At 54.9% G+C, this 27,585-nt stretch overlaps 1 protein-coding gene across 1 annotated transcript in view; it reads right to left on the reverse strand.

The window, feature by feature from the left end:
- The window catches only part of TCF7 (transcription factor 7), a 32,224-nt gene extending 12,226 nt beyond the window's left edge, over positions 1-19,998 (reverse strand). The window contains 3 exon segments of the mRNA XM_053907485.1: positions 18,678-18,802; positions 19,313-19,379; positions 19,563-19,998. Of these exon segments, the coding sequence (XP_053763460.1) occupies positions 18,678-18,802; positions 19,313-19,379; positions 19,563-19,814 (444 nt within the window). The 5' untranslated portion in view covers positions 19,815-19,998.
- Between the last annotated feature and the right edge of the window lie 7,587 nt (positions 19,999-27,585).

Below are 27,585 nucleotides of genomic sequence, written 5' to 3' on the forward strand. Positions count from 1 at the left end.
TCAGACAACTCCAGTAGCCTCTTGCCCTCCGCCATTCTTCCATCCAGCAAACCCGTGCCTCAGATCACACCATTCCCCTGCCCAGAGCCAGAAACAGCCTTAGATGACCTACAAAACTGTGTGTGGTGAGGCCCACTCTCTCCCTAACCTGAATGCCTCCCTCTCTTCCCTGCTCACTATGCCCAGCATTTCCCATGTGTGCTTCAGCCTCCAGCCTCCAGCCTCCTTCTCCAGTTAGTGTAAGGATACGTATTTTTAATTTTTTTATTAGAGAACACATGCACATGCAAGTGGGGGGAGAGGGGCGGGGTGGGAGAGAAGGGAGGGAGGGTGAGAGAGAGGGGGAGGGTGAGAGAGGAAGGGAGGCAGGGAGGGAGAGACAGAACGAGAATGAATTAATCTTAAGCAAGCTCCAGGCTCAGCATGGAGCCTGATGTGGGGCTCAATCCAACGACCCTGGGATCATGACCTGAGCCCAAACCAAGAGTCGGATGCTCAACGGAGCCACCCAGGCACCCCAGTCTAGTGATAATTTTTAAGTGAGCCACAATGAAGTGGGCTGGGAAGCCTAGCTCTAAGGCTCCCTGACCTTTACATCAACTTCTTCACTACAGAATCCTGGGTCATTATGCCCCTTGAAAAGCGATGAGAAAATCAGCCCTGATTACCTCACTGATCACAGATGCAAAAACTATGTTAGAATTTTGGAGAGCAGAAGCCGAAGGCCTAGGAAGCTTCCTGGAAGCCTCTGGGACCAATTTATCCTGATAGGCAACCAGGACAGTAGTAGCCAGACAGCATCAGCCCTGACCAGGCCTTGAGACAGGGAGACAGGTCAGAGACAGTTCCCTCAAGAACCTGGGACTCTGGTAGAAGGCATTCCACCATTTGCCACGCCTGGAGCCCTGGCCCATTAGTTGAAATGAACTTCCTCCAGAGATCCCTCCGGCCGGGGGGCTTTTGAGTGTAAGTAAGCTCCTGCTTCAGAGAAGGCCTTGCCATCTAAGTCCCGGTTCTGGCTCTTTGACCCCCAGGAATGTAAGCCTGGCTGGGGAGTGGGACCGTGGGAAGGAAGTCTTAGAACCAGAGCCTGGGGTCCAAGGTGCCAGCTACAGGAGGACAGTCCCACTCTGCCCAGGAAAAGGGTGGTGGGGGGGGGGGGGGCGGGTGGAGGGAAGCCTGCTTCCAGGCAGGAGAGGGTACCTCCACAGTACGTTTCTCAGCAAACCACCCTTCTTGGGGAGGGCTAGCTTTGGCCAAGAAACCATGGAGAGCCCCCTCACCTGAGGGAGGACCAGAGCTGACTCTCCTTGGCCAGGCTGGTTAAGCCCCAGGTTGCAGCACAGCCAGGCTTGGAAATCTCAGAATCCAGCTCAGCCTACGGTCTCTGGCCTGGGATGAAGGTGGACAACGGGTATGGAGGGGGTGGGAGGTAGGAGGCGTTGCCCGATGGTCAGAGGGCTTATCCTGTCCACCAGCCTTCCCTGGGAACTGGGGAAAAGCCTCTAATTAAACAGGAGTCTGCAGCCAAACCCCAGGAGAGATGCCAGGTAGGCAGGGGTGGGGCAGAGAACATGCCAGCAGCTAGAGGCCCTGAGGTGGCCAGGGATCCAGGGGAGGGCACTGGCTCGGCCAGTCCTTCCCACGTTTATGCATGCTGCCCCCCAGCCTCACACTCCCTGGCCCCCTGTGTCTGTGGTGGTAGCCAGGGGGAATGTCGGGCATAGGGCCCGGTGCCCCACACCCCCCTCAGCCAGTGGAACGTCCCGCTCCACGGCCTCAGCACAAGGCTGTCCCGGGGCCAGGCTGCCCAGACAAGGTGGGGTTGCCTGGGGACTAGCATGTACATGAGGAACCTGATGACTGGAGCTCCTCTCCTGTCCTCCCTCTGATGATACCTGCCTGGCAGGCCTGGGTTGACTGTCCCCATGGGGCCCTGAGCATCTCGACTATACAACCTCACCTCTCTTATGTGAGGGTAGAGGGCCAAGGATAGACCTGGGCACTCAGGAAGTATTCGCAGCATGGTGGAATGCATCAGCAAATCAAAGACTCAACAGCAGCCCATACTCCTTGGTGAGGACACTCCAGGATCCCCTTCTTTGCCTGTGTCTGCACCCTGTCCCCCCCAAACACATAGCCAGACTGCAGCACTACAGAGCGGGGCCAGGACCCGGAGACCCTAGGGCTGGGAGGCTGTGTCTGCTATTCCTCCTGCTATTGCATTGCTTTGACTGCTCCTAGCCACTCCAACTCCCAATCTGTTGTCCCAAAGGTGACTCTCAGCCTTCCAGGACATTCTCATTAGCCCATGGCTAGAAATTCCTCTCGTTGAGTAGGCAGGAACCAGGAAAGGGGGGGGTCCAAAGGTAGGGTGGGACAGGAGGAGGGAGAAATAAGGGACTCCGGGATAGGTCTCTTCTGCTCTGAGGTTGAGCTTGGGCCCAGCTGGGCTGCCCTGCCTCACCCCCTCGCCCCCCTACTTCCTGCAGGCTCAGGTGAAAAATAAACACAGTCGGCATTTTCCCTGCAGACCGCAGCGGTCTGCTCACAGGCTGTGTGCACCCTGAGAGCCCTTGCCACCACCAGCAGAGAAACTCCCTCGCCTCTGACGGTTGACTCTGAAAACCCCCAAACGCTTGAGCCCCACAACACTTTCCCAGTGAAGAAAGTTGCTGCTTCCTCGGGCCTCACGCCTGGGGGTGGGGGAGTGTGTGAGACCTGAGTGCCCCCCCCCCCCCCCCACCGCACTGGCCACCTCCAGCAAGCCTCCCTGTGGCAGAGATGGTGCCAGAAGGTCCCGCCCTCCTGTTCCCCCACCCACTGACACACACACACACACACACACACCCACCCAGATTCTCTGTTGATTACAACTGGCAGACACATTCAGTCCGCTTTCATCACTGAGTGCCTGTGTGCCAGCCAAAAAAATGTTTCAGGCTGAGAGAAAAACATTTTCCAATGATAACTGAGTGGTTACCATGTCTCAGGCACAGTTCTGAACACCTTACAGAGTTTAACTCCTATGCTTTTAAACAAACCTAGGATATAGGTATATTACACCCATTTGGTAGATGAGGAAACTGAGGCACTAAGAGGTCACACAGCTTGCCCAAGATCACACAATAAGTGGCAGAGCTGGGATTCTACCTACTGTGCTACAAAGGCCTTATGGTTGGTCATGGACAAAACCTGGGGGTAGAGGGGACGGCGTGCCAGTCCTCACCCCAGTTTCCTTTCTCCAGCCTGGTTGGTCAGAGTTCCCTGAACCAGTGCCTCCCTCCCTGACCCTAAAAATGCTTCAGTGGGTTCCGGGACCCCTGGGATTGGGAGTTCTGGCCACACCACCTGCCTACCTACCTGCCAGGGCTGCTGGCAACCAAGAGCCCGCCTGGTGGCAATAGCTGGACATGGCTCCCCGGCCTTAGTGCACGTGCGCCCCACTCATCCTCGACCAGCCACCATCCAGCCACGCTGGCTTGCCCTTCTCCCGCCCTGGTGCCTAGCTCCTCTCTGCCTCAGCGCCTTTACCCACCCCTCCTCCTCCCCTCATGACTTTCCATGCTTCTTCCGGCTCCTTGCGAGCCTCACTGCTCATTCTGACCTCAGTCTAAGGGTCAGACTTGCAAACGACTGGCAGAGGATCCACAGCCCAGCAGGCAGAGGTGCCCACATGGTGCAGAGGTGGGCCTGGGGGTGCCGGAGGGCAGCACTGGCTTGTTAGTCATCTCCACCTGTCCAGGTTCCGTACTCGGCAGAGGGAAGGCCTCTGGAGTCCCTGGTGCTCCAGAACCTCTGCGTGCCCCACCCACTCATCCGCCACGGAGCCGACTGCAGTCACCCAGTTCCTGGCTCCTTGTTCCCTATGCCTGTGTTGGAGCTGGAGAGAGGCCAGTGGGGACGAGCCCACAGGAGTGGCAGATCCACACCTCAAGCCTCATGCTCATTCCTGGGCAGAAGCTGACTGGACAGAAAGGTGGGCTACTGATACAGTATAGCCTGGGCTTCAGTTCCGTGGCCCAGCGGCCCTGCACAATTCCACACACTGGCCGTGCTCAGAGCCCCCTATAGCTCTCCCTTCTCTTCCTCACACTGTCAAGAGCCAGGCTCCAGCTAGGGCCTGGCCCTGAGCATACACTCTGACCTCGATCAGTTCCTCCTGGTTCCTCTCCCAGCTCTAGGGCCCACCAGGTAGCCCCACAGCTCCCTCAGACCTGTGTGTGGAGCTAGGGACCCACTGTCCAGCACCAGTGGTTGCTTAAGTCCCAAGGAGTCTGGCCAGTTGCTGGTGGGAAGCTCCCTCAAGGCCTGGGACCTGGAAGATGAGTGTCCCAGAAGAAAGCAAGCCCCCCAAGACTTTCCAGAGGAGACTTGTCTACATATCAACTGAGCCCGGATTTGTGGATTCCTGCAGACCCTCCCTCTACAGATACACCCCAGCAGGGCTCATGCGGTTTTATCCCCAGCCCCCGCTCTGGGCCCTAATGCCCAGGACATGGTGCTCTCCAGAGGACGGCCCTCGAGCTCCCCGCCCACAGCGTGCCGGACGCCTTGTGCCAGACACCCGCCGCAGAGCACGGAGCCGTGGCCGTTTGGTCAGCTGAGCTGGAGGCCTGGGGGGTGGCTGGGCCACACCCTTGTGGACCAGGAGGCTTGGGTCCCACCTGCCAGCACGGTGCGTTGCCATGGTTGCACAGAGCCCTGCCAGGTGCGTGTGGCCAGTCTACCAGTCGCCCGGCCTCAACATCAGATAACAGGGCCTTGCCACAGCAGAGGTGGGGACCAGAGTCCCTGCATGAGGCCTTGGCAAACCACAGGCCTGCTCTAGACCTAGCCTGGCCCCAAGGCACCCTCAGAGCTAGCTGAACCTCACCGAGCTGAGTGGCCTGGCCCACAGCCTCCAGTGGTTTCTATGCATTCGTTTACTTGCGCTTTCCTTCTTCCTCTTTGAGGTGAACGCCCCTCAGGACAGGATGTTTTTAGAGGAAAATATAAGCTTCCGGGAGCTGCTGCAGCTGAGCTGCTAGTTGATGCTACCGACACACCGTATGTGGTGACTCTACAGCAGCCCTGGGGCTGGGCATCCCTGCCCCCTCAGCCCTCCCAGCCCCGGGGAGGTCTCTTAGCCAGCTCCTCTTCAGTGCCCAGCTGTTCAGGAGCCCACCGTGGGCCAAGGCAGGCCAGGACAATCTCAGAGCTCAGGCAGTAGGGAAAGCAAGGCTCTGCAGAAGGGGCACTAGAGGAGTTCAAGGATGTTTTTCCCCATAGGAGCAAAACCAACAGGCTGTGTAGGAAAGGTAGGAAGAAAAGAGCAGAGATGCTCATTTAGAGATGGCAGCCCTCACTAGGAACAGCCTGCTGTATGCCCAGCACACCGAGTTCTACTCCCTGACCAGAGTCTGACCAGTCTTCCCTTGTCACTTTAAGACACGTGCAGATCTTGCAGATGGGGAAAGGGAAGCCCAGAGAGGTTAAACAACTTGCCCAACGCCTCATGGCAAGTAGCGACAGATCTGGATTGGAATCCAGCCCTTTGGGATTCCTGGCCAGAGATCTTCACCACTCTGCAAGAGGCCTCACAGTCCAGGGGTAGTGTGCCAGCATGGAGACCACACATGTGAACCCAGTGGTCCCCAGATTCCCTTTCCCCCACTCGGTCTCCCCACGCAGACGTCCAGCCCATAGGGGCCTGGGATCTTTGACTTTGCCAGTTAACACCCTGCCAAGAAACTTTCTTGGCACAAGCCAACTAGTGGTATGGCTGTGACCTCCACCTAGCCTGTATGAAGGATGTCTTCACCCTGTCCTCACAGGAGGTGACTCAGTTTCTCAGTCATCAATGACTAAAGGAAATGTGAGAGGTCATCTCTCCACAGGGTCTGGCCTGTGCTCATCCCTCCACATGTGAAAGCAGGGGGTAAGGATAGCTGCTGGCAACTGAGGTGGCTCTCACGAGGGCCTGGCACTGCCCAGGTGGGAGAGGCCGGAGAGCCTAGGCAGAGCCCAGAAAGGCGGAGGGCGATGGTACCTCCTAGGCAGGCGGGGGTGGAGACTTGGAGATCTTGTCCCCAGCCTCAGCCCTGCATTTCTGACTCTGATGAATTCAAACCAGCTTCTGAGGAGCAAAGACAAAATGAGGTCTCTGGTCTGTACTAGCTCTCTGTACCAGCCCCAGGAGGACAGTCCTGCCCTGGGGCCATGGTCAGGAAGCTCATTTGGGTCTAACTTTTACAGCTACTGCCAATTAAGACCCTTGGGGCTCTGCCTGGACCGAATCCAGCGGTTTATCCAAAGGGAAACAAGGCACAGAGCGGAAAGGAGCTGCTGCAGGCTTCGCTGCTCACACCCAAGCCCTGCAGGCCCAGGGTCCGCACAGGGAGGGAGGCAGGGCTGCTCCACCTGCCACAGCGGCCCTCTGAAGGCAGAGCCCCCTAATGAGATTAGTTAGGGGGTTCCAAAAACCACACCAAACAGTTCTTACAGATACTCACCTGGGTGTAACAGAATAAAAATACATGGGAGACAGGGAAATACCAAATTCCGAGGGGGTGAGGAGTGGGGAGGGAGGGGATAGGGGCAGCCAAGGGGACCCAGCTGGAGCTATAAAACCCATTTTTTTCAAAAAGGAGTGCACAGATATGTTGTCTAAGAGGCAAGGGAGCATGGAGGTAAGGGCAGGAAACACATGCCTGGGTTCAAATCACTCCACCAGCACTTCTAAGGTGCACGTCTCCCCATGCCTTGGCTCCCCATCTGTAGGCCGTCCACATCTCATGGGGTTGACGTTGGGATTAAATTAATAAGGAACAAAATAAAAGAAAAAAAGACCAAGGCTTTTCAGGAAAGCCAACTTTGTGCCAGGCTGGGGCCGCGGTCCTTGACTTCCTTTGGACTCCTGCCTGATTGCTATCAGGCCAGACTGCTGAGCTCCTGACCGGCCTTCAGTGACCAGAGCCAGGGGACTGGAGGCAAAGAAGGGCGGCGATCCAAGAAAAAACTGCTCTCAAAATGCCCCGGGAGGGCTTGCCCATGGTGCGGTGTGAGACGACACAATGACAACAGACACAACACACCCCCAGGGACACCTCAGCTTCCTCAGTCAGCCCATTCCCAGTGACTCAGGGCCTAGGACACCCTCCAGCCCAACCCCATGTCACAGAGAGGAGGGCACCTGATACAGACACACCCAACAGTGAGCTCCAACCTAAGCCAGGACCAGCAATGGAAGAGGGGGTCCACCAATGGACAGTTAAGCATCATCCTGCATCCTTTTGCCAGGCATCAAACCTGATCAATCTTAACTGTTATGTGGAAACATTTTCCAGGGCAATGTTTATTCTGGAAACCCTGGGCTCCTGCTTCCAACCAAGAAACACAACCCTTTTGGTCCTAAAAGCCCTGCCTTGTCAGACATCCAAGGAGGAAAGTATCCATCCCTGACCAGGCCCAGAGCTGTGATGTCATGCCCAGGAGGGGCACTGAGGGCCAAGTCTGTCCTTGGGGTCAGAGAATCCAGCTGGATTCAGCTCCTGAACACAACAGGAGTGGGAGTACCACTCAGCTTGGAGGCCTGCAGTGCCCCCATCACCACACACTTGAGAGCAAAGGAGCACAGCAATGGGGAACATGGGCTTTGAGGTAAAATAGACTAAGTCCAAGCCCTGATGCCAGGCACTAGCATGTTCTTAACCTCTCTGAGCCTCAAATCCCCCATCTGTAAAATGAGAGCAGTAATAGCATCTATTTTCTCAGCTTCTTGCAAGGACCTTGATACTGGGATTGAAAGCCCCAGGCACAGACCTGGCACTCGGGAAGTTCTCAACACATACACAATTGTCGCCGTTGTTATTCTCCCAACAACTATTTACTGAGCACCTACTCTATGTCACACCCTGTGTGGGGCACTGAGATCCCCGCAGCGAGGAGGCCAGATATGGGCCTGGCCCAGTACATCTTCCCTAGCCCTTTCTGATCCAAACCACCATCCCTGAAACCCCATCTCAACATGGCCATCACCCCTTGTGGGCTCGGCAATCCCAGCGTCGTCTGTCCCTACACCCTGTGGACTACAGTCCCCCCCAAGCCCCACCCATGGGGCTGCCCACCACAGCTGGGCGGCTCCCACCCGCACAATGCTTAAAGCTGGCCAGCACGCTGTGGGGAGGCTGCCGCAGCCTGGCACACACGAAGCAGCCGCCCTGCCTGGACCCCGGCTGTACCCAACAGAGACCTCATTGCTGCTGGCACAAATCTCTCCACAGGCTGCCTCTATGCATCCCTGAGGGCCCACCCACCCTCTGCCTGCCTGGCCACTGGGCCAGCCACAGAGCCATCTGATTTGAATGAAACTTCAAACTTAATGACTTTCATGCTGGTTATTTAAAACGCAATGTAATTTTCTTAAACACCCTATTATTTCCTTTGATAGCTACAAAGCTTCCCCCAATCCCATAAGCATGTTTATTTTTAGGGAAAAGAGTGGTTTGCAGTTGGTCATAGAGACCATAGGGAGAGGGAACCCACAGAAAGCAGGGCAAAGAGTCAACCATAGCAGCCTGGAGATCCACAGCCATCCTGCCTTCCTGCTGGGGTTGGCTCTCCACAGACACTACAGGGCCCTGGGTAGGCCCCTGACCTCCAAAATGCCAGCACATCAGCCAGCAGCCCTCCTGTCCACCACCTAACAGTGGCCAAGTCCGCCTTCCCGTGCTCCCCCTGCATGGGGCCCAGTGTTCTCATCTGTAAGACGGTTCTGCTGGCTTCCCAATGAGCCTCCCGCAGCCATTCCAGGCATGTGACAGGACTAGGAAAGGGGTCCCGGGGCCACCAACACAACCTCAGCTGCCTCCCTCCTGGCTCCTCCAGACATTCTGCCCCGGATAAAGCCTCAGGGCCTAAAGCTTTGGCCAGCTGGATCAGATCTGTGCCCAGATAAAGTGGCCCCAGGCAGTAGCTGCCCACACTGGGAGGGTGGGTGGGTGTGGCCCTGCCAGTCGGGGCTCCCTGGCAAGGAAGACGGCCCGGTGGTGGGTGTGCGTGCAGAGGTCAGCTGAGCCCCACCAATGCGGGGCGTCCTCTGGGAGTGGCTATTTTTAGATCCTAGGCTTTCATGTGGCCAAATGATGTAGAGTTTACAAAGCATCGGTAATGCGTTTCAGATGGCGGCCCAGCAGATCGGGAGGCTGGGCCTCTGCCACCAGAGCCAGGTCAGAGTTAGTCAGAATGCCTTCAGCCTGAACTCCCATCACCTGTCCCTCTGTCCCTCCCAACCTTCTTGCCTGATGGGGAAGCTGGCCCTGGAGCAGTCCTGGCAATGCCCAGCAAGCCCCACCTGATGCCCACCTGAGCAGCAAGTGTCTCCAGCCAACACTTATCTGAATGTCAGCAATCCTTCATGGCCAGGGATCCCCACTCCTGACTGAGAGAAGGAAACTGAGACCTAGAGAGATTAACAGATTTGTTGGAGATCACACACCAAGGAGAAAAGTTGGGCCTGCCTTCTGGCTTCCCTGCCCATCACAGTTCCCTGCCCTCACGGGCTAACTGGGCTTTCTGGGAGGGGGGAATCTGTCAGCCCCATGTGGGCCAGCCCGGATATGGTGGGCTGGGGCAGCTTAACTACGCAAACCCTCAAAGCTCACTGTTCTTGGGGCAGGCCACGTCCTGCCTGTCCACGCCTCAGCCACACACTCGTCATTGAGAAGAAGATAGTGTAGGGCCCAGACAACTTTCCTGTCTCTGGACAGAGAAACAACTGGTTGTTTTAATGGGAGGGGTGAGGGGTAAGGCAAGCTTACTTGGCAGAACGTCTGCTTCCTCTGCCCTGCAGGGAACTCTGGCTGTGGATCGGCCATGATGCCCATCTTCCTCAGGGCGGTAAAGCCGTGTGTACTGGCAAAGCCCAGGCAGTCGACCTCTGTGGGACAAACTCCCATGGGCAGCTTCCCCACAGGAGAGGGCCAGACTCACACCCATCTTGGCTCTGCATCTGGCCATGACCCCTACCCAGCAGGGACTATCCCTCACATATGAGGGGACTGTGCCAAGGGGAGCCCAAGGTTCTAGCAGCACCAGGAAACAACGCTATGACCAAGACAAACCCACCCAGGCTGCAGTTCAGAGACTTTGTGTATGCTAAGGCTGGTGTGGGCCACATTTTTTTAGGGAGGGAGGTGATGACAGGTCCAAACCCCAGGCTTCGTGGACCTGTAAACAGGCATCAAACTGCCTGAAGGAAGAAGCTAACAATGTCCAGGATTCTCAGAGACCCTCCCTAGACTGCTGGGGCCTCACAGTCTTGCTAAAGACGATGCTGGTCGGGGCGCCTGGGTGGCTTGGTCGGTTAAGCGTCCAACTTCGGCTCAGGTCATGATCTCACGGTCTGTGAGTTCGAGCCCCGCGTCGGGCTCTGTGCTGACAGCTCAGAGCCTGGAGCCTGTTTCAGATTCTGTGTCTCCCTCTCTCTCTGCCCCTCCCCTGTTCATGCTCTGTCTCTCTCTGTCTCAAAAATAAATAAACGTTAAAAAAAAATTTTTTAAAGATGATGCTGGTAAGAGGCGCTCTCTACATTGTGGCTACATCACCAATGTGCTGAGGGACCTGACCTCTGGGGTTCAGTTCCTCTCAGTAAACAGGGGGCCAAGACCCTGGACCCACGACTCTAGACAGAGACTGAAAGACAAATGAAATAACATGAAAATGGAAACTTCCACCCCTGAGTCTCTGTTGCCTTGCATGTGCCAGCATGCTGGGTCTCCCTTGCCCAAAGCCCACCCCCTGCCTTGGCCTTGCTCGCACTCCGCCTATCAGCTCTGGGCCTCCCAGCATCCACACTGCCCCAGCTGCTGGCTCTGCCTGCCTCCCCCTCCATGCCCAACTCAAACCATGCGCCAATGGTCACCACCTGGCTCTTCATTCTGCCAACACACGCATGTGCCTACCAGCCACTCCTAGGCTCTGGGACCAGAGCTGCCTGCATATCAAGGTCACCTGCTGGGTCCTCCCTGCTGGCTCTTCTCCAGCCTCACCTTGTAGTCTTCACAGACCCTGGGCTTTGGGCCACCCTTCCAATGACCAAGAACATACTGATTCCTGATCTGCTCTGCTCTGACCCTGCCCCGCAGAGCGTTCTCTCACTTCACCTATGCAGGTCCCGGCCAGCTGCAACCGTGACCGCTCAAAAAGCCTTCCGGGTTGCCCACCACTGGCCTCTCCCTCCTCACTGCCCTTCATCCAACTTGGGCAGAACCTCAAAGCCAGCTGTGAATGCCCCGGAGGGCATCTCTACCTCATTGGGACTGAGATCCTCTGGGAGGGTAGAGACTGCCACCCCTCTTGCTAAGCCAAGGCCAAGCATGCAGGGGCCCAGAAACTCCAGTAGGGGTCTGGAACCAGGGTTCTAGATACAGCAGGCACTCTGTCACCAGCCAGCTGAGGCCATGAGGCCAGACAGGCTGGACAGCTGTGCTCCACATTGCTGCAGGGGGGCTGGCTGCTGAGTTGAGGAAGAGCAAACATGGGGGCTTCAGAAGTGCTCCACCCACCCGGCACGGCACCCTCTGCAAGAGCTGTTCACTCCAGTGCTTGCACTGACAACATCTGCCACATAGCAGGAACCCATATACAGTGAGTGCCTCCTTCCATGCCCCAGGAACCCAAGGAGGTCAGAACCCTCATTCTCCTCATTTCTAGATGGGGAAACTCAGCCTCCCGGCGGTTAAGTAACTTACTCAGGGCCTCTCGGCCAAAGAGTGGCAGATACGGTGTTCGAGGGTGGAACTTCCAGACAATGCCCTCCCTCTCCATGTCTCTAATTGGCCTTGGATAGATCTCTTCCCTGACCTGGCCTTCCTGTCCCCACCAGTAGAAGGAGGGTAGTAACCCAAAGATCTGTGCACTATACTGTTGGGGAAGGGGGAGCCCTGTGACCTGCTAAAACACCTGTTTCCTCCACCAGAGTCTTGTTTGTACACAGCGGCAGGAAGCAGCCAGTCACAAGGCATGAGAGAGTGTGACTATGGCTTCAGGATCACAGCTGCCTGAGGAGGCTCACAGGGAGGCGGTGGCATCCCCCTATCCCTTCATGCAGCTGTACCCACCCTAATCCAGCCTGACCTCCGCAGGCATTTGACTTGCAACCAGGGCCCCTGCAGCCCCTTCTCAGAGCTCAGCTAAACCGCTTTTCCTGCACAGACAAGGGGTGGGGTATGGTCTTGTGAGACCAAGAGGCCACGAGCTGCTAGTCTCAGGGAAGGTACCACCAAGCCCTCCCCTCTTCAACCCCACTCACACCTGTCTTGGGGCACGTGGGGAGGTAGGCAGAGCTGGTAGGAACATCCCCATTTGTTGGCTATGGAAACTGGCGTGGTGAGACCCAGGTACAGTGGGATGAAGAATTCCTGGGCCTAGGTTGGTCACCTAGGGTTGGGTCAGTCCCTATGCCCCGCTGAGCTAGAGGAGTGGGCAGGCAGTCTTCTAACTCCAGCCCCTGGGGATAGAGTGGGGCGAGAGTCTCTGGGATGAGCCTCCTTGGTGCTGCTGTCTTGGACCTGAAAGGCAGCAAAAGGGCGCCCTGAAGGTAGTCGCACCTTGGGTGCGACTGCAGATTTTCCAAACACCACAGCCAATACGACACAGCCTTCCAAGTCAGGAAGGAATGCAAGTCAAAAGAACTCTGAAGTCCCACTGCCCACCATGAACCTATTAAACGAACAACAACAAAGAAGAAACTCCATGTTGGGGTTTGCACACTTAGGCACTGCAAGGAACAAGCTGCAAACTGGGGTACAGAGGAGAAAAATGCTATGGTTCTTGCTACATTTTTTTTTTTTAAGATTTTATTTTTTTATGTAATCTCTACCCCCAGGGTGGGACTTGAACTCACAACCCTGAGATCAAGAGTTGCATGCTTTACCAACTGAGCCAGCCAGGTGCCCCTGATTCCTCCTCCTTTTTGACCCCATAACTCTCTTGAAATGTACTGCTCCAGGAAAAAAATCAGAAAATAACTAAGAAATGATTTGTACACATCATCGTTCCTGCTGTAATGAAGGCAAGCTCTGAGCAAACTAGAAGCTACAGGAGGGATGACACAGATGCTATATGTGGGCACCGTCTGAGGGCCTGCAAACATGCACCCCCACACCAGGGGAAAGGGAAACACTGGGTCAAGACATGAGGGGGTGCATGCAGGGCTGACCGTGTGAGAAAAGGTCTGAGCGAGGCATGGAGGCTAAGAAACAAATGGGTCTTTTCCCTATTTTTCTGACAAAACAGCTTAAGCCCCAGACATCTTACATAAAGGGCTTTCACATGGCTGTGGGAGGGGGGACCTCTTTCAGATAAATCTCTAGAGGTGGCAGGAGAGGATCTCAGGACAGAGTGAGTAGTGAGAGCTCCCATCCCGGCTCCAAGAATGGTACTTCCCCTCCCAAGAATCCCTAGATGAGGTAGGGCAGCAAGCAATGGGCCTGTATACCTAAGTCCCCGCCCCAGAGCCAGCCCCCAGGGTTCAGACTCCTGGAGCTTTGTGGCCCAAAGTAGAGATACGGCCCTCCAGACATGAGTCTATGTCCGGCCTACCAGTGAGCCACCACTAACCCAGAGGAGCCAGGAGAGCAAGAAGGGACCGCTCACAACCAAACCGCTACCTCTCAAGCCCAGGACACACTGGCACCTTCATGGGCACTTCCCTGGCACTGCTGCTTCCAGTCTACACTCCAACTCTGGGAAGAGGACTCGCCACCCCCATTGTGCAAATGAGGAAACTAAGGCTGAGAGATACTTTTGGCAGATGGGCTGCCTTTGGTCTAAGCATAACTAGCGAGTACATCATAAAGCAATGCCAACCACCACGGCCTGAAGACCTGCCAAGGTGGGCAAGGCAGCTGATGCCTGGGAGGATGAGAGAGGTCCCACCTGGATATTCACAGGGGGTGTCTCTGGTAAAGTGATATTTGAATTAGGCCCCAAATGAGGAATGAGAAGGTGGCAGCTACATGAGAGCTAGGGAAGAGAGTTCCAAGCTGAGGAAACAAGTGCAAAGGTCCTGAGGTGGGAAAGAACCTGACGGGTATAAAACAGGCCAGGACAGGGGCGCCTGGGTGGCTCAGTCGGTTAAGCGCCCGACTTCGGCTCAGGTCACAATCTCGCGGTATGTGAGTTCGAGCCCCGCGTCGGGCTCTGTGCTGACTGCTCAGAGCCCGGAGCCTGTTTCAGATTCTGTGTCTCCCTCTCTCTCTGACCCTCCCCCGTTCATATTCTGTCTCTCTCTGTCTCAAAAATAAATAAACGTTAAAAAAAAAATTAAAAAAATAAAATAAAATAAAATAAAACAGGCCAGGACACTAAAGCTATCTATGGAGATAGAGTATGGCGATGAGAAGGAGGGGCTGTCAGCAGAGGCCGACCACCCAGGCACTCAGGCTGTGGTGTGAGGTTTGGATTTTACTCCAAGAGCAATGGGAAGCCACTACAGGGTCTCATCAGGCAAGAAATGAGATCTGATTGATGCCTGGCTGCTATGTGGAACCTGGACTGGGGGTGAGGGCATGGGTTCAGGTGGGGGCCAAGGTCGAGGCAGAGAGAGGCTGGAAGCAGCCATTACCGCCTTCTGGGTGAGTGACGGCGACAGTATGGGTTTTAGGGTGGCAACTGAGGTAGAGAAGTGGGAGATCTGGCATGTTTGGAAGGGAGCCCAAGTACCCTGTCCTTATCTGGTGGCCAACTCTGCACCTTCAGAAAGCTGCCCGGCAGATCCTTCTCCACAGCCTACCGCCCACGTCAGGGCCGGCTCCACCCAAGATGCCCCAGCAGGGCCTTCTGAGACAGCACTCCTCTGACCAGGGCCTGGTTCCAGTCTGTTCATCTGTTTCTTCTACTCAGTGAGGCATTCCCAGAGACAGAAAGGCTGGCTGTGACCTATGTGGTGCCCAGCCTGGTGCCAGACTCCTCCTAACAGGCTTTACTCCAATCAGGGCTGGTGATCAACCATCACTAACCCTCCCCAGCAAGGCCCACTGGCTCCCTCTCTCTGAGGCTATAGAGGGCTGGCTGAGTGTATCTCTGCAGAGCTTCACTGGACATAGTGGCCATGGGTCAGCAGCACTTCCTTCCCCTGCTCAAGTCTTGCTCAAACCTGCACCTCCTAATCCCCCCAGGGCTCATTAGCACAGCTTTCATCTAACCCCAAACCCTGGAGTCCAGAAATGTGAGCTCCACGGTCAGGAGTCCAAGCAAGAGTCCACTGCCTCCACTGGGCTCCCCAACATTGGAACGGATGCCTGACCCCTGGCTTGGGGCATGCACAGACACCAGGATGGCCGTGGAGGTCAGGCACAGGGGAACAGCCCCCAGTCCCTGCAAGAGCCAAAAGGCTCAGCTGTTTTTTTGTTTTTTCAATTGACATCCAATTTGTATATCATAAAATTCAGCGTTTTAAAGTATACAGTTCAGTGGCTTTTAGCATATTCACAAGGTTGTATAACTTGCACCACTATCTAATTCCAGAACACATTCATTACCTCAAAGAGAAACGCTATAGCCATTAGCGGCCACTCCCCATTCCCCCCTTTCCTCAGTCCCTAGCAACCACTCATCTATGTTCCATCTCTATACATTTGCCTATTCTGGACACTTCACCTAAATGGCAAAAGGCTCAGCAATCTTCCAGGCCCAAGACTCCAAGTGGAGCCATGGAAGGGGCCACAAGAACAACGGGGCTTCCTATCCTTTTTGAGAAGAGGATTTGCACCAGACTGGCAGTCACGCACATCCAAGAATCTGAGTTTCCCTAGGGAGCGAAGCCTTACTCATCCCAGAATTCCCTTAAAGCCAGGCCCAGAGTTGGCCCTCCCACTTCCCCCTCCCAATCTCAGAGCAGAACAAAGCCAACAAAACAAAAACAAGCCGTGGCTACTGGTCTAGGCCAGGATCTGTCTACAAGCCTACATTAGATGCCTGCCAAACATCAGCCATGAAATAAACTTTGACCAATTCTCCTTTCCCAAAAGGAGAATTCACAAGAATTCACAAGAAGCCATGTACTAAAAAGAAGCACCCTTTTAGGTAAAAGATCCCCCTCTCCCCACTGGCAGTTGGCTGTGAGGTGGTCATTTGGTCCATCGCTCCTGGCAAGGTTTGAGTCTGCATGCTTTGAGGCATCCCACATGGTAGCTACTCACTCATGCGCAGAGGACGACCCCGGCATGGGCTCTTCCCACTGTCTGGGGAGGTTAAGCAACTGGCCTTAAAAGCTCTTTGGCACAACTGGTGACCACCTGGATTCCCTCAGAGGGGGCAAAGCTGGGAGGGGGCCTAGTTCTAAGGCTCAAGGGCAGGGGCTGGGCAGCGTGTCATCTGTCCCATGGGCTCAGGAAAGCAGAGCTTGGGAAGAAACCTCCCAAGGCAGTTCTTCCTCAGGGCCCCTACAATGGACTCCTGCCCCACTGTAAGGGTATCTTTTCTGATAAATGTGTTCCCAAAACATGGAGTCAATCAATTTTGCTTTTAAAACCAGCCCTAATTTAAATGTCCAACAACTTTTTGGGTAACACCAACAATTACTTCTATTTGCTATTCATTTTTAACTATCAGGTTTGCTTAAAAGAGGCTCCTCCCTTGTATTCATGTACATCTTCCTCACCCAGTGTGACCCCAACTTAGGCCCATGCCTCTGTCCTTGTTCCCAGCCCCATGGAACAGCTGATACCAGCACAAAGAAAGTCATCTCCAGACCTTGTCTTCCTCCTCCCGTGTTCCCGGAAGCCAGGCAGTGGGAGGCTGAGCTGGGTGGGGAGGAGGACAAGGGGACTTACCTCTACACGAGAGGGTATAACACACAGAAAAGCATCTGCTATAGCTAGAGAAAGATGCCGAGGTTGAAAAAACAAATGACCCAGGCTAGGGGAAGAGTGATGTGCCTGCTTCAGCAGCCCCCTCTCCCCGCCCCCCCCCCACCAAGAATCCTGATTGCTGGAGTTGGCCATCCGTCCGCCTACACTCTGACCAGTGTGAGCTAAAGGAGACCAAATGGTCCCATCACCACACCCTTACAGAGAAGGGGGCCCTCCCACTCTGGGGTCTCTTGCACTCACGCAGGCCATGAAAGGAACACAGAAATCCAACCGCCTTCCTGAAGCACTGTGGAATCACAAGAGGCTGGAGGGCAGCCTGCCCTCCTAGGACTGTTCTTGGTCTTAGGTCTTTTGTCTAGTCATGGTTGTCACAGTGACCACAGCGCCCTGTCCAAGCAATTCACCTGCCGGTGGTTTGGCAGTGCTGTGTTATGTCAAGTTGGCCCCAAAACCTAAGAGTTTACCTGTTGTAGGAGACCCAAAAAGAATCTATGTTAAGCATCTGCTGGTGCAGGGTGGAGGTCTCTAGGAAGAGGTGTTGCCTGAGATGGTGAGGTCAAAGGGCAACCGCCTCCCTCACAGACGTGAAGGAAGCAAACACCTCAGAGACGGAGCCACCCTAGAACAGAGAGACCATTCAACCATCACGCTCCTTCTGCATTTGAGAAAATGGGGAGTCCAAGGGCCAAGGAGCTCATTTCTAGAGTCAACAGTTTACCAGGTTTTCCATTCTGGGTTTCTGGGGAGAAGAATCTGTCTTCTCACCTCCCACCGGCTCCAGCATCAAAACAGCTTTCAGAACCAACTCTCCTCACTTCTGATCTGAAATGGCCCAGCAGTCACCCTCCTCCCTCAGGGTGACCCCCACTAGCCATGTGAGCCTCCTACCTGCCGGCCCCTCCTGCACGAGGCCTCCACTTGCAGCCCCAAGCCCCCAAACATTTAGTGTACTGTAGGACCTCTAATCTCACCCCTGATTTAGGCCAGCTGAGGACAGTCTGAAACACTAATCTCAATTTTTTTTTTTTTTTTTAAGTGCAGCTGTACTGCTCCAATGCACTCAGAATAGGCTCTTCTACCTTTCAGGTCATCTGTACCAATGAGGCAGAAAAGCATGGTTTGTAACGATCATGGAATCTTTCAAAGCGCTTAAATATATTTAATTAGCAAAATCATTCAACAGGTCCCTTACCCACACCACTGATTTGAAACACCTCTGCAGGCCCTTCCTGGTGCATAGGAAAGCAAACCAGCCTCATAAAAACCTACTTTCTACACATTGCATTTGTGGTCTTTCTCTGGCAATAGTGCATTCATGGCAAGAAGGACAGAGCGAGTCGAGTCTGTTTGTCCTGCACAGCCGGGAGCTCTGAAGCACACCAGCATTTCTGCCCATTCCTCCAAACACCCAGGCTTGGGGCTCAGGCTCCGGGAAAAGGCCAACTGCAAAGTTCACAGTTCAGACCACACCAGAATACCAGCACCTCAGGAGGGGAGGGAATGGTGTCAGCTCAAAAATTCTCGGAAAAGACTCTACCCTGGCATTACCTAGCATCAGGACAGGGCCTGCACCTGCTTGTGAGCAAGCTGGGAGGACAAAGGCCAACAGCTGGAGGGAAGGGGGTACCTAGGGCGGTCTCTCCTTCCTTCAGCAAAGTTCTCCTGCTTCCCATCCCACTGGGTGTATATGGGAAAAGACACCAGAAAAGAGTTCTCACTTATCTATTTTGTTCTAGGCACAAGACACTTGTTGCCCATGCCTCACCTACCTGGTCAAGGAGGTAGCAGGCACAAGGCCTGCGGGATGCCGGGGCCACTTACCAGTGGGGGCTGCGGCTGGGGGTGCTGCCCTGCTCCCGAAGGGGGTGGGTAGTGCATGAGCAGATTGAAGGCCGAGTAGACGGTGTCTTTGTACATGCCGCTGGCGCACTCCGGGGCCTTCAGGCCTGGAAAAACCACAGCTGGGTCAGACGCGCCCGCCGGGGCTGTCAGGGCCGGAGGGGTCTGCTCTCCAGAGTAAGAATTGCCGAGGGGTCCCGTTCAAGTGGGACTTGAGAAAAAAAGCGCCGGGAGTGCCTCGGTACCGAGTTCCGACGAAGGACCCCGCGTCCAGGCCTCCCCTGGGCGGCCCCTACTTGACCCCCAGCCCGCCCGCCGGCCAAGGAACCTGGGCCAACGCTTTCTCCTCAAGACTGGGGATTAGTCAGTCACCTGGGCAGGAGGGGAGGCGGAGATGGCGGGGGTCTGTTTACTCCTATAAAGGTCAGGGCACCGGAAGTGACTCGAGCCCGGCGGCGCCCGGGAAACCCGCCCCCACCCCACCCCCCGGTTTTGCCGCCTCCTTTAGTTGCCGTGCGGGGTGCAACCCCCCCCCCCCCCCGCCACCCTCGTCCTCCGTGCCACCCCCTTTCCCACCGGGGCCTTAGCGGCTGGAGGGGAACCGAGCGGTAACTCACCGTCTTCCAGAGACTCTGGAAGTTTGTCGGGGAAAAGTCTCTGCGAAGCGTGTTCCCGCCCGAGAGCCTGCGGGGAGATCCAGAGGGGGCGTGAGGGGCGTGAGGGGCGTGAGGGGCGCGGGGCTCGCGGCCCGGGGCAGGAGGGGTCTGAGGGATGGGTACCCCAGGGGACCGGGAGGGCGGGGCGGGGCCAGCAGGGCACGGGGGGCGGCTGGCGAGCGAGAGGCGCAGGGCGAGGGCCGGCGCTCACCTCGGCCCCGACCTCCGCCTCGCCGCGGGCCCCGGCACCGGCCCCAGGGACCCCCGCGCCGCCCGCCGCGCCCTCGGACTCATTGACCAGCGACGACTTGAGCTCGGCCAGGTCGCGCTCGGGGCCCGCGGCGCTGTCGCGGCTCTTGTCGTCCTGCTCCTCGCCCTCGTCCTGGAAGGCCAGCAGCTCGTCGGGCGCGCCGAGGTCGTCGCCCCCGCCCGCGCCGCCCCCGCCCGAGTCCAACTGCGGCATGGTGCGCTCCGCCCGCGGGGGCGCGGGGCGCGGGAGTGCGGGGCGCGGAGCCGGCCCGGCAGGCGGCGAGCCCGGAGTCCGGACCTCCGAGCCCGAAGCGCGGCGGGCGGAGCGCGGGCTGACTCCGCCTGGGCGGGCTGCGGGCGCGGGGCGCGGGCGCCAGGCTGAGCGGCTCCGGGAGCTGGCGGGTCCGAACATCAAAGGCGCCGCCGGCTCAGTGCGGGGGGCGGGGCGGGGACGCCGGGGGCGGGCCCGGCCGGGGGAGTGGCCAGCCGCCCCGCCCCTCCTCTCCTCGGAGAGGCCGGGACGCGACCGGCGCGCGCAATCTTAAAGGGCTAGCTCTCGCGGGCGTAGCTGTGAGGCGTCCGACAGGCTTCACCCTTCTGAAACGCGGGGACCCTGAACGAGACTCTTGACCTTGCTTCCTCACCTACAATATGGGATTCCCCGCTCTGCGCCCAGGTTTCTCCACCTAGGCCGTGGGGGTGACCTGGAACGCAAGCCAAGGTGTGAATTGCGTCGGCCAGTACGTCAAGGGCTTGAAAATGGGGACTTCTAGAGGTTGAAGGCTGTTCGAAGCTGTTCTCCAACACCGGCTGGCAGGGTTAAGGTTCCTCAAAGTCCCATTCTCTGCCCTATTCTGCAACCCTAAACCAATCTGGCACTTCCTTCCAGGCTGCCCACATACAGTGCGAACACAAGCATTATGCCCCTCACACGTTTACTGAGCGCCTGTTGCATGCGGTGCTAATGCATTACACCCTGTGACGTGCTTCTCAGCCCTGTGGCATCTCTGAGGCGTGGAACAGCCAAGAGGACGAGGAGGAAGGATCCCCCAAACCCGGTGCCGATCTTTCAGCCCCCCACCCCTCCCTCCCTCCAAACTAAGTTCCACGCCTAGAATCTGCAGCGCAGGGATGCGAGGCATTGGGCAGCCACGTGGGCCGCGGTATTCCGACGAGGGGTGGGTCGTCCGAAGCAACTCAACACGGGAAGTCGTATTCCCATGGGGCCAATTGACCCCGAGCCTGACGCAGGCGGACTCTCGCAAGATCCAAGCAGCAGGCTCTATTAGAGCCAGAGGAGCGCGGGAACGTGTGCCGGCTTCCATCGCATCTACAAGGCACCCGGGGTCATGTCCACTCGGGCCTCCACAGGACGCTTGGCCTTGGCTCGGCCACTGTATCTGGTTAAAACATAGATCCTTTAGGATCGTTGTGCAGTGAACCGCAGCCCCCAGCAGGTTTCTGAGTTGGATTCAGTGTCGACTTTCCCACCTCTCCCGAGGGCACAGGGGCAGAGAGTATTAGGGAGGGACGGTGTCTTGGACGCCTCTCCCGCTCAGAGCCCCACAAGACCCCTGGCAGCAGCGCAAAGCGGGGCCGGAAGAGGGCCGCCCCGCCCCTCCCGGTCCAGGCCCAGCCTGGCTGGCTGCGGATCAAAGAGCCAGGGCCGTCCTTCTCGGCGTTCAGATTCTATCTGCGCCCGCTCAGCGGGGCGGCTCGGCCTCCTACCTCACGACTGGAGTGCCCACTTTTCCTCCCTTCCGGGAGTTGGGGGCTGGGGGTTCCTAGTGCTCAGTTTGGCGACGGAGATGTGGAGAAGGTCCTGCCCATTATGTTCCCCCAGTCTCCGTTTCTGGATATGAGCTTGCTACTGTCTCACGTTGTCCCCATTGGGCGGTGGGGGTTGGGGGGAGGCTCCAGCAAGTCTTAGCCCAGTAGGGAGGGGAAAGGGTACAGGAGGAGGGGCCCATGCCCCCCCCCCCTCCCCCCACTTCAGCTTCTGAGATTATAGGATCTGGCTTGGATGAGCCTCCTTTGGGAAAGCTGTATGGGAAGATGAATCTGCCCAACTCAAAGGCTTTGGGGGTCCTCTTGCGTTTGAGAGTGATCCCAGCTTAGCAGGAGCCTCCTCCAGGACAAAAAGGTCCCCAGACCCATGAGTGAACATAGAACAGTGGGGGTTGTTATCTCCAGTCCATGGAGAAAGGAGAGAAGTCAGGGCAACAGTGAGGTGGTTTGTTTTTCTCAATAAGGCTGAATTTTTTCAGCTTAAAGTATTAACTTTTAATCAGAGATTATGGATTTTCTGCTTTCTTGGTGTAAAAAACAGCTTTTCTTTGCTAAAATAATTGTGAAAATTGATTTTTTAAAATGTTCTTATTTGGCAAAAGAAATACTTGGCCGTTCTATTCGCTCCCCCACCCCAGATCTCTTTGGACATTTTATAGAGCTGTGAAATCCCAAAGTCTGGGAACCACTGCTGTACAAGGTCATGGCTTTAACCTCTTGCCCTGTGGTGTGGAACCAGGGGAGGAGGCAGGAGAGCGGGGAGAATAGGGAAGTGAGGAGGAGAAGTAAGGCAGGGACAAACCAGCTGAGTATCAGACATCTACAGCTACACTGAAATTAGGTTGAATGCCTTCTAGGGAGAATCAACTGTGTGTGTACCTAATCCGGACTCAAGCTGTGGAGAGGGGAGAGACAGTGGAGGGGGTCCTGTTCTCCAGGGGTCACTGCTTGAGAAGCTGAGAAGTTATTAGAGCCAAGCTTGTTGGTGATTCATCTACACAGACCATGGGCAGAAGGAGCTCAGATATGGTGAAATCAATGTGGCTGGGGTGGTGAGGTGGGCTTCCTGGAGGAGGCAGACTTCATCTGGACCTGGAAGGCTCTCTAGGGCTCAGAGCAGTAGAGAGTTAAAGGAGTTCAGGCTTGTCCACAAAGGGAAGAAGGCAGGTGTGGCCCTCAGCAGCCCCTTGTCTGGTTGGCACTGATTGCATCATCATCATCATTATTATCATCTTCTCAATGACTTCATCTTACTGAGTGATTGCTGTGTGTCAGGCATCATGTCAAGAGCTTCACACACATTATCTCATTTAGCTTCACACACATTATCTCATTTAATCATCTTCCAAACCTATGACATAGGAGCTATTATCCTCATTCATGAACAAGGAAAGCAAAGCTCAGACAGGTTGAATAAGCCACCTAGGATCTCAGAGCTTGGAAGTGAGAGTATCAGAATTCCAAACCTTGACAGTGACAGGATCCTGAGCCCACACTCTAACTACCACACTCTAGTGTTCTGTCATGACCTCTAAAGTCCCGGGGCGGGGGGGGGGGGGGGGGGGTGCGGTTCTTATCTGCTCTGTGGTTTCTGCAAATGCTGATGAATGAGCTGCTACTAATAGAGTCCTGGCTTTCTGGGTGGCTCATGGTGCATGAGGATTGGGGAATCTCCCTGCTTGGTCCATATAAGATGGCTCAAGCCCTTTGCTAGGTAGGAGGGCCCAGAGCATCTCCCTTGAATCACACTTCAGTCTGTACCATCTCTCCTCTGGGCCCACACACAGTGACTATGGGCTTCTTCCACAGAATGGGGGGTGAGCTCTGCTGCGGCTGCCCCTCTGGGGGTGACCAGGGAGTTTCCGGAGGAGGGCCAGAGTCTTCTGGAGGGAGGACCCAGACTCTTCTGGACTCATGATGTTCAGGTCAGAGCTGAAGATAGCATGAGTCTTCATCTTCATGCAATCAAACCAGGTGGACGTGTGCTCTCCTCAGAGGCTGGAGATAGGACAAAGTCAGAGCTCACAAGGGTTGAGGGTCTGAGTACAAGAGCGCCAGCTTGGATTTAGGCAGGCCTATCTGAGTTTCCCTGCCCTACTCTTTACCAGCTGGGGGATTTCAGACAAATCACTGACCTTCTCTGGGCCTCAGCTTCCTCTTGGGTAAAATGAGTATCACATCCAAGGCTGCCGCGCACTGAGTGAGATTGAGATGATTTCCGCACCCTGGAAAAGAGCTGAGTACAAGGCCGGGCACATTCCATGCACTCTAATAAATGGGTGCTCTTGAGCTAGACAGTTTTCGGAAGTTGTTAGGCTAATTGGCTCTTCATGTAACGTCACGTAAGTCATCTAAGTGTTCTCATGGCCCGGGCCCACCTCATCACAGCTAAGGCTAAAAATGTACTTTTCCTTTCCTTTTCTTTTAAGTTCCTTAACATGAAAGGCCTGTGTGAACTCTATGACCTTTTCTAACAGGGAGACCCTTGAAATGTGGTGTTTCCAGAAAACAACTCAAAGGAGCCCCAGATGGGTTTGGTCAATTACAACGGGGAGAGGTTCGGAGCAGCGTGTCTTCCTGCCTGCCAGCCCTCCTGGCATCCTGCTGGGGCTTACCGAGTGCAGCCTGGAGGCCTGGCTGCTGGCTCTGGGCGGGAACACTTTCCGTGCAAGCCTCCTCTCTCAGGGCAAAGCCTGGCCACACGTCCTAGAGGCAGACTGTGGTTTGTTACTAGAAACACAGTTTGCTCTCTGGAAACTGTGTAGTTTCACTGTATGTTTGTGTTTGTGTGTGTGTTTGTGTGTGTGTGTGTGTGTGTGTGTTCTTAGTTGGGTGGCTGTGGCCTGCAGAATGGCAAAAACACACAATTCTGTGGTGCGACTGCTCTGGATCAGGTACTAGGCAGCTGCCTTTAAAATGAAGCAAGGGGGTATCTTACTGGCTCAGTTGGTAGAGCCTGCAACTTTGGATCTCAGGGTTGTAAGTGGGAGCCCCACGTTGGGTGCAGAGGTTATGTAAAAATAAAATCTTAAAAAAAAGAGAGAGAAAGAAAAAGAAAAGAAAATTAAGCAAGGGGGCACCCGGCTGCCTTAGTTGGTAGAGCATGTGACTCTTAATCTTGGGATCTTGAGTTCAAGCCCCACGTTGGGTGGAGAGATTACTTAAATAAATAAATTTTTAAAAATAAAATAAAAATCATTTTTAAAAATAAAATAAAATGAAGCAAGAAGGGTTTGGGGTCATTTCTTCCTTCTTTATAACCTTCCCTGGGTTCTCCCCCCACCCCAATCCCTAGACTTTATGCAATAACTGAGAATTGCTCTTAAAATAAAAATTTAATGAAAAAAATTTAATGATAAACCTGGATATTAGCTAATCCTGATGACACCCCAGGGAAGTTTGGTGAAATTGGCTTGAGGGGTGGTGGTGCGATTACAGAGAGCTGCCCCTCAGCTTTAGAGGGCTTGTTACGGCAGTTTCCTGCAGGCTAATGTCCCACAGTGTGCCAGCCACTGTTCCCAGCGAGTGGCGATGGTATTCACTCACCAGGAGGAATAAATCATCCTGGGTTTCCACAGGAAAGGGTCTGGACTCGGAGGCGCCAATGTGTCAGCAGCAAAGGCAAGCCAGGAGTGGCTGTCATATGCCAGGCTCTGTGCCATCAGTGAATGGGTCTTCAAAGAGCTTGGTAGTGGGAGGTCTGTGTCCTGGTCACTGTACCACCCCCTGACCTGCTGGGTGAACTCTGGTAAGTCCTCTGCCTTCTCTGGGCTCAGTGCCCCTTACCTAGTTTCAGGGATGCAGTGAGGAGCCCACAACAATGAGACCAGAGGCGAGAAAAGCAGCCTCACAAATGCAGCAGGAAGTGGGGGGACACTGAGGCCCAGTGTCCATGTGGGAGTTGCCTGCAGTTTCACAGAGGAATGTATCCATATTAACTTGTGTTTGGATTGTAGGAACAGCCCTAGCCACAGTGACATAGGAATGTCTTACTAGGAAAATACCATTAGATATCTAGTTTTGAGACAGGGTTGTAAGGGCTTTGTTGCTTATTCCCTGGGCCTGTTACAGAGCTGACAAATTGCTGTGCTTGGAAACTTTTGGACTGGATGGATGGATGGATGGATGGATAGATGGTTGAATCATTCACAGCAACGATCACTTAAAATCCGGAGAGGAGGCACTAGGCTGAGTACCTGCTTTCAAGGAATTCTTGTGGGAGACATCAAGCCAGACAGAGTTTCTAGGAGCCAGGGGCTCAGAAATATGGCTATTGTGTATATGTCTTGCCACATACCTGGCAGTCAGGGAGGGCTTCCTGGAGGAGGAAGGTCAAGCTAGGAGGCAAGTAGAATTAAAGAGAACAGGGCTAGGGTACCTGGCTGTTTCAGTTGGTGGAGCCTGTGACTCTTGATCTGGGGGTTGTAAATTCAGGCCCCATGTTGGGTGTAGAGCCTACTTAAAAAAAAAATAAAAGAGGACATAGCCTTGATAAAGCAAGGCGGTAGCATATGCTGGGTTATGATGGACTTTGACCCCATAGGGTCTCTGGAGCTTAGGTGAGCCAGGATTCTGGGGGAGAGTTTGGCCATCTATTGGCGCCTTACCCAGAATGTCACATCTTCATGTTCCAGGTCTCATGGTCTCCCCACCCCCGCCACCTGGGACAATTCCTCCCAAGTAGCCCCTCCCCAGACACTAGCTCTCCTTGGTTGTCCTCTCTTGTAGAACACACTCCTGGGAGCATAATCTGCCATCTTCCACTTGGAGAGTACCCCCTTTATTCCTAGAACCTGGGGTGTTGCTAGAAAGACCGAAAGGACACGGTGGGCATGGAGGACTTGAGGAGAGCCTACGCCAGATCCTCAGTCACTGCCAGTCCCAATGTGCACAGCCAGTAAAGATTCTGAGAGGCCATGCACCAGCAATGTCCTGCCTAGCCTCCTTTAGCCAAGTGTCTCCCAAACTGATTTAACCATAAAACTATTTTTTGATGTATAATTTTCCCAAGAACTTAATTCCTCTGGAAGTCTTTTCAAAAATGTATATATTTTAAGTTTTTAAATTTATTTTGAGAGTGGGGGGAGGGGCAGAGAGAGAATAGAGAGAATCCCAAGTAGGCTCCATGCTGTCAGCACAGAGCCCAACGTGGGGCTCAATTCCACGAACAGTGAGACCATGACCTGAGCCGAGATCAAGAGTGGGATGCTTAACCAACTGAGGCACCCATGTGCCCCCCTCCTCTGGAAGTCTTTTGGGGAATGCTGGTATCCCTGGTTTCAGAAGGCAGGGAAGAGCATTCCCTATCCAAAACAGACTCCAACTTGTGTCCCCGATATGGAAGAAATTAGCCATAGTGGAGTCCCACACTGGTCATCACACTCTAACCGGGCTTCACTCCTGCCCTACTGGGTTCATTCTCAGCTTCTTGAGATCATGAACCCTTCATCTGTGTCCTTGCTGAGGGCTCACATGGACCAAGCATACTGTGGTGCTTAATAAATGCTTGCTGCTCATGAGGTGGAGCTGTTGTGGAAAGGTCCAACCCAACTTGGTTCCTCAAGCTGGGGGGCGGGTGGTGGGGAGGGGAGGCGGCTGGCAGGGGGAGGTGGCTATTCCTATTGGTTTGTTCTTTGGGAATTCCAAAGGGGCTGGATGCTTCATTTTTTCAGGGCTCGTTTCTGGTCTCTCCCTCATTTGGCAAACTTTCCCACCTGCTCCTGTCCACAGGGATCTCTATCCCTTCCAGAGTCCCATCATCTTTAGAATTGGAGTCTTTCAACTTCTCTTGAGTTTTTCCGTCTCTGTTTCCTGGGAGTGAGTCTCCTGTTTTTCCACTGCTATCTGTCTTTGTCGTCTGGTAGTCAAGAGCTGGACTTGAGGCTCACAGCCTGTGTGTAAGCTTGGGATCCTCCACCTTCTCATTGTGGTTGGGAACTTGAGCCAGTCACCTCCCTCTTAGAGCCCTTGTTTGCTCATCTGTTCAGTGGGGGCAATAATAATACTTGAGTCAAAGTGCCGGGAAGATGGGATGAGTTCTTGCTTGCAGACTACTCAGCACAGGATCTAGTGAAGAGTAGGTACTTTCTAAGTGGTGTGCAATGTCATTTATTATTATCGCTCCCACCCAGAAGTGCTGTGCTCAGGACCAGACCCTTAGAAGGGACTGTCCCTCAACCCTACAGTCTTGCTATGTG

Source organism: Panthera pardus, unplaced genomic scaffold (genome assembly GCF_024362965.1).
Source record: "Panthera pardus isolate Hobbes unplaced genomic scaffold, ASM2436296v1 HiC_scaffold_2, whole genome shotgun sequence".
NCBI classification, from domain to species: Eukaryota; Metazoa; Chordata; class Mammalia; order Carnivora; family Felidae; genus Panthera; species Panthera pardus.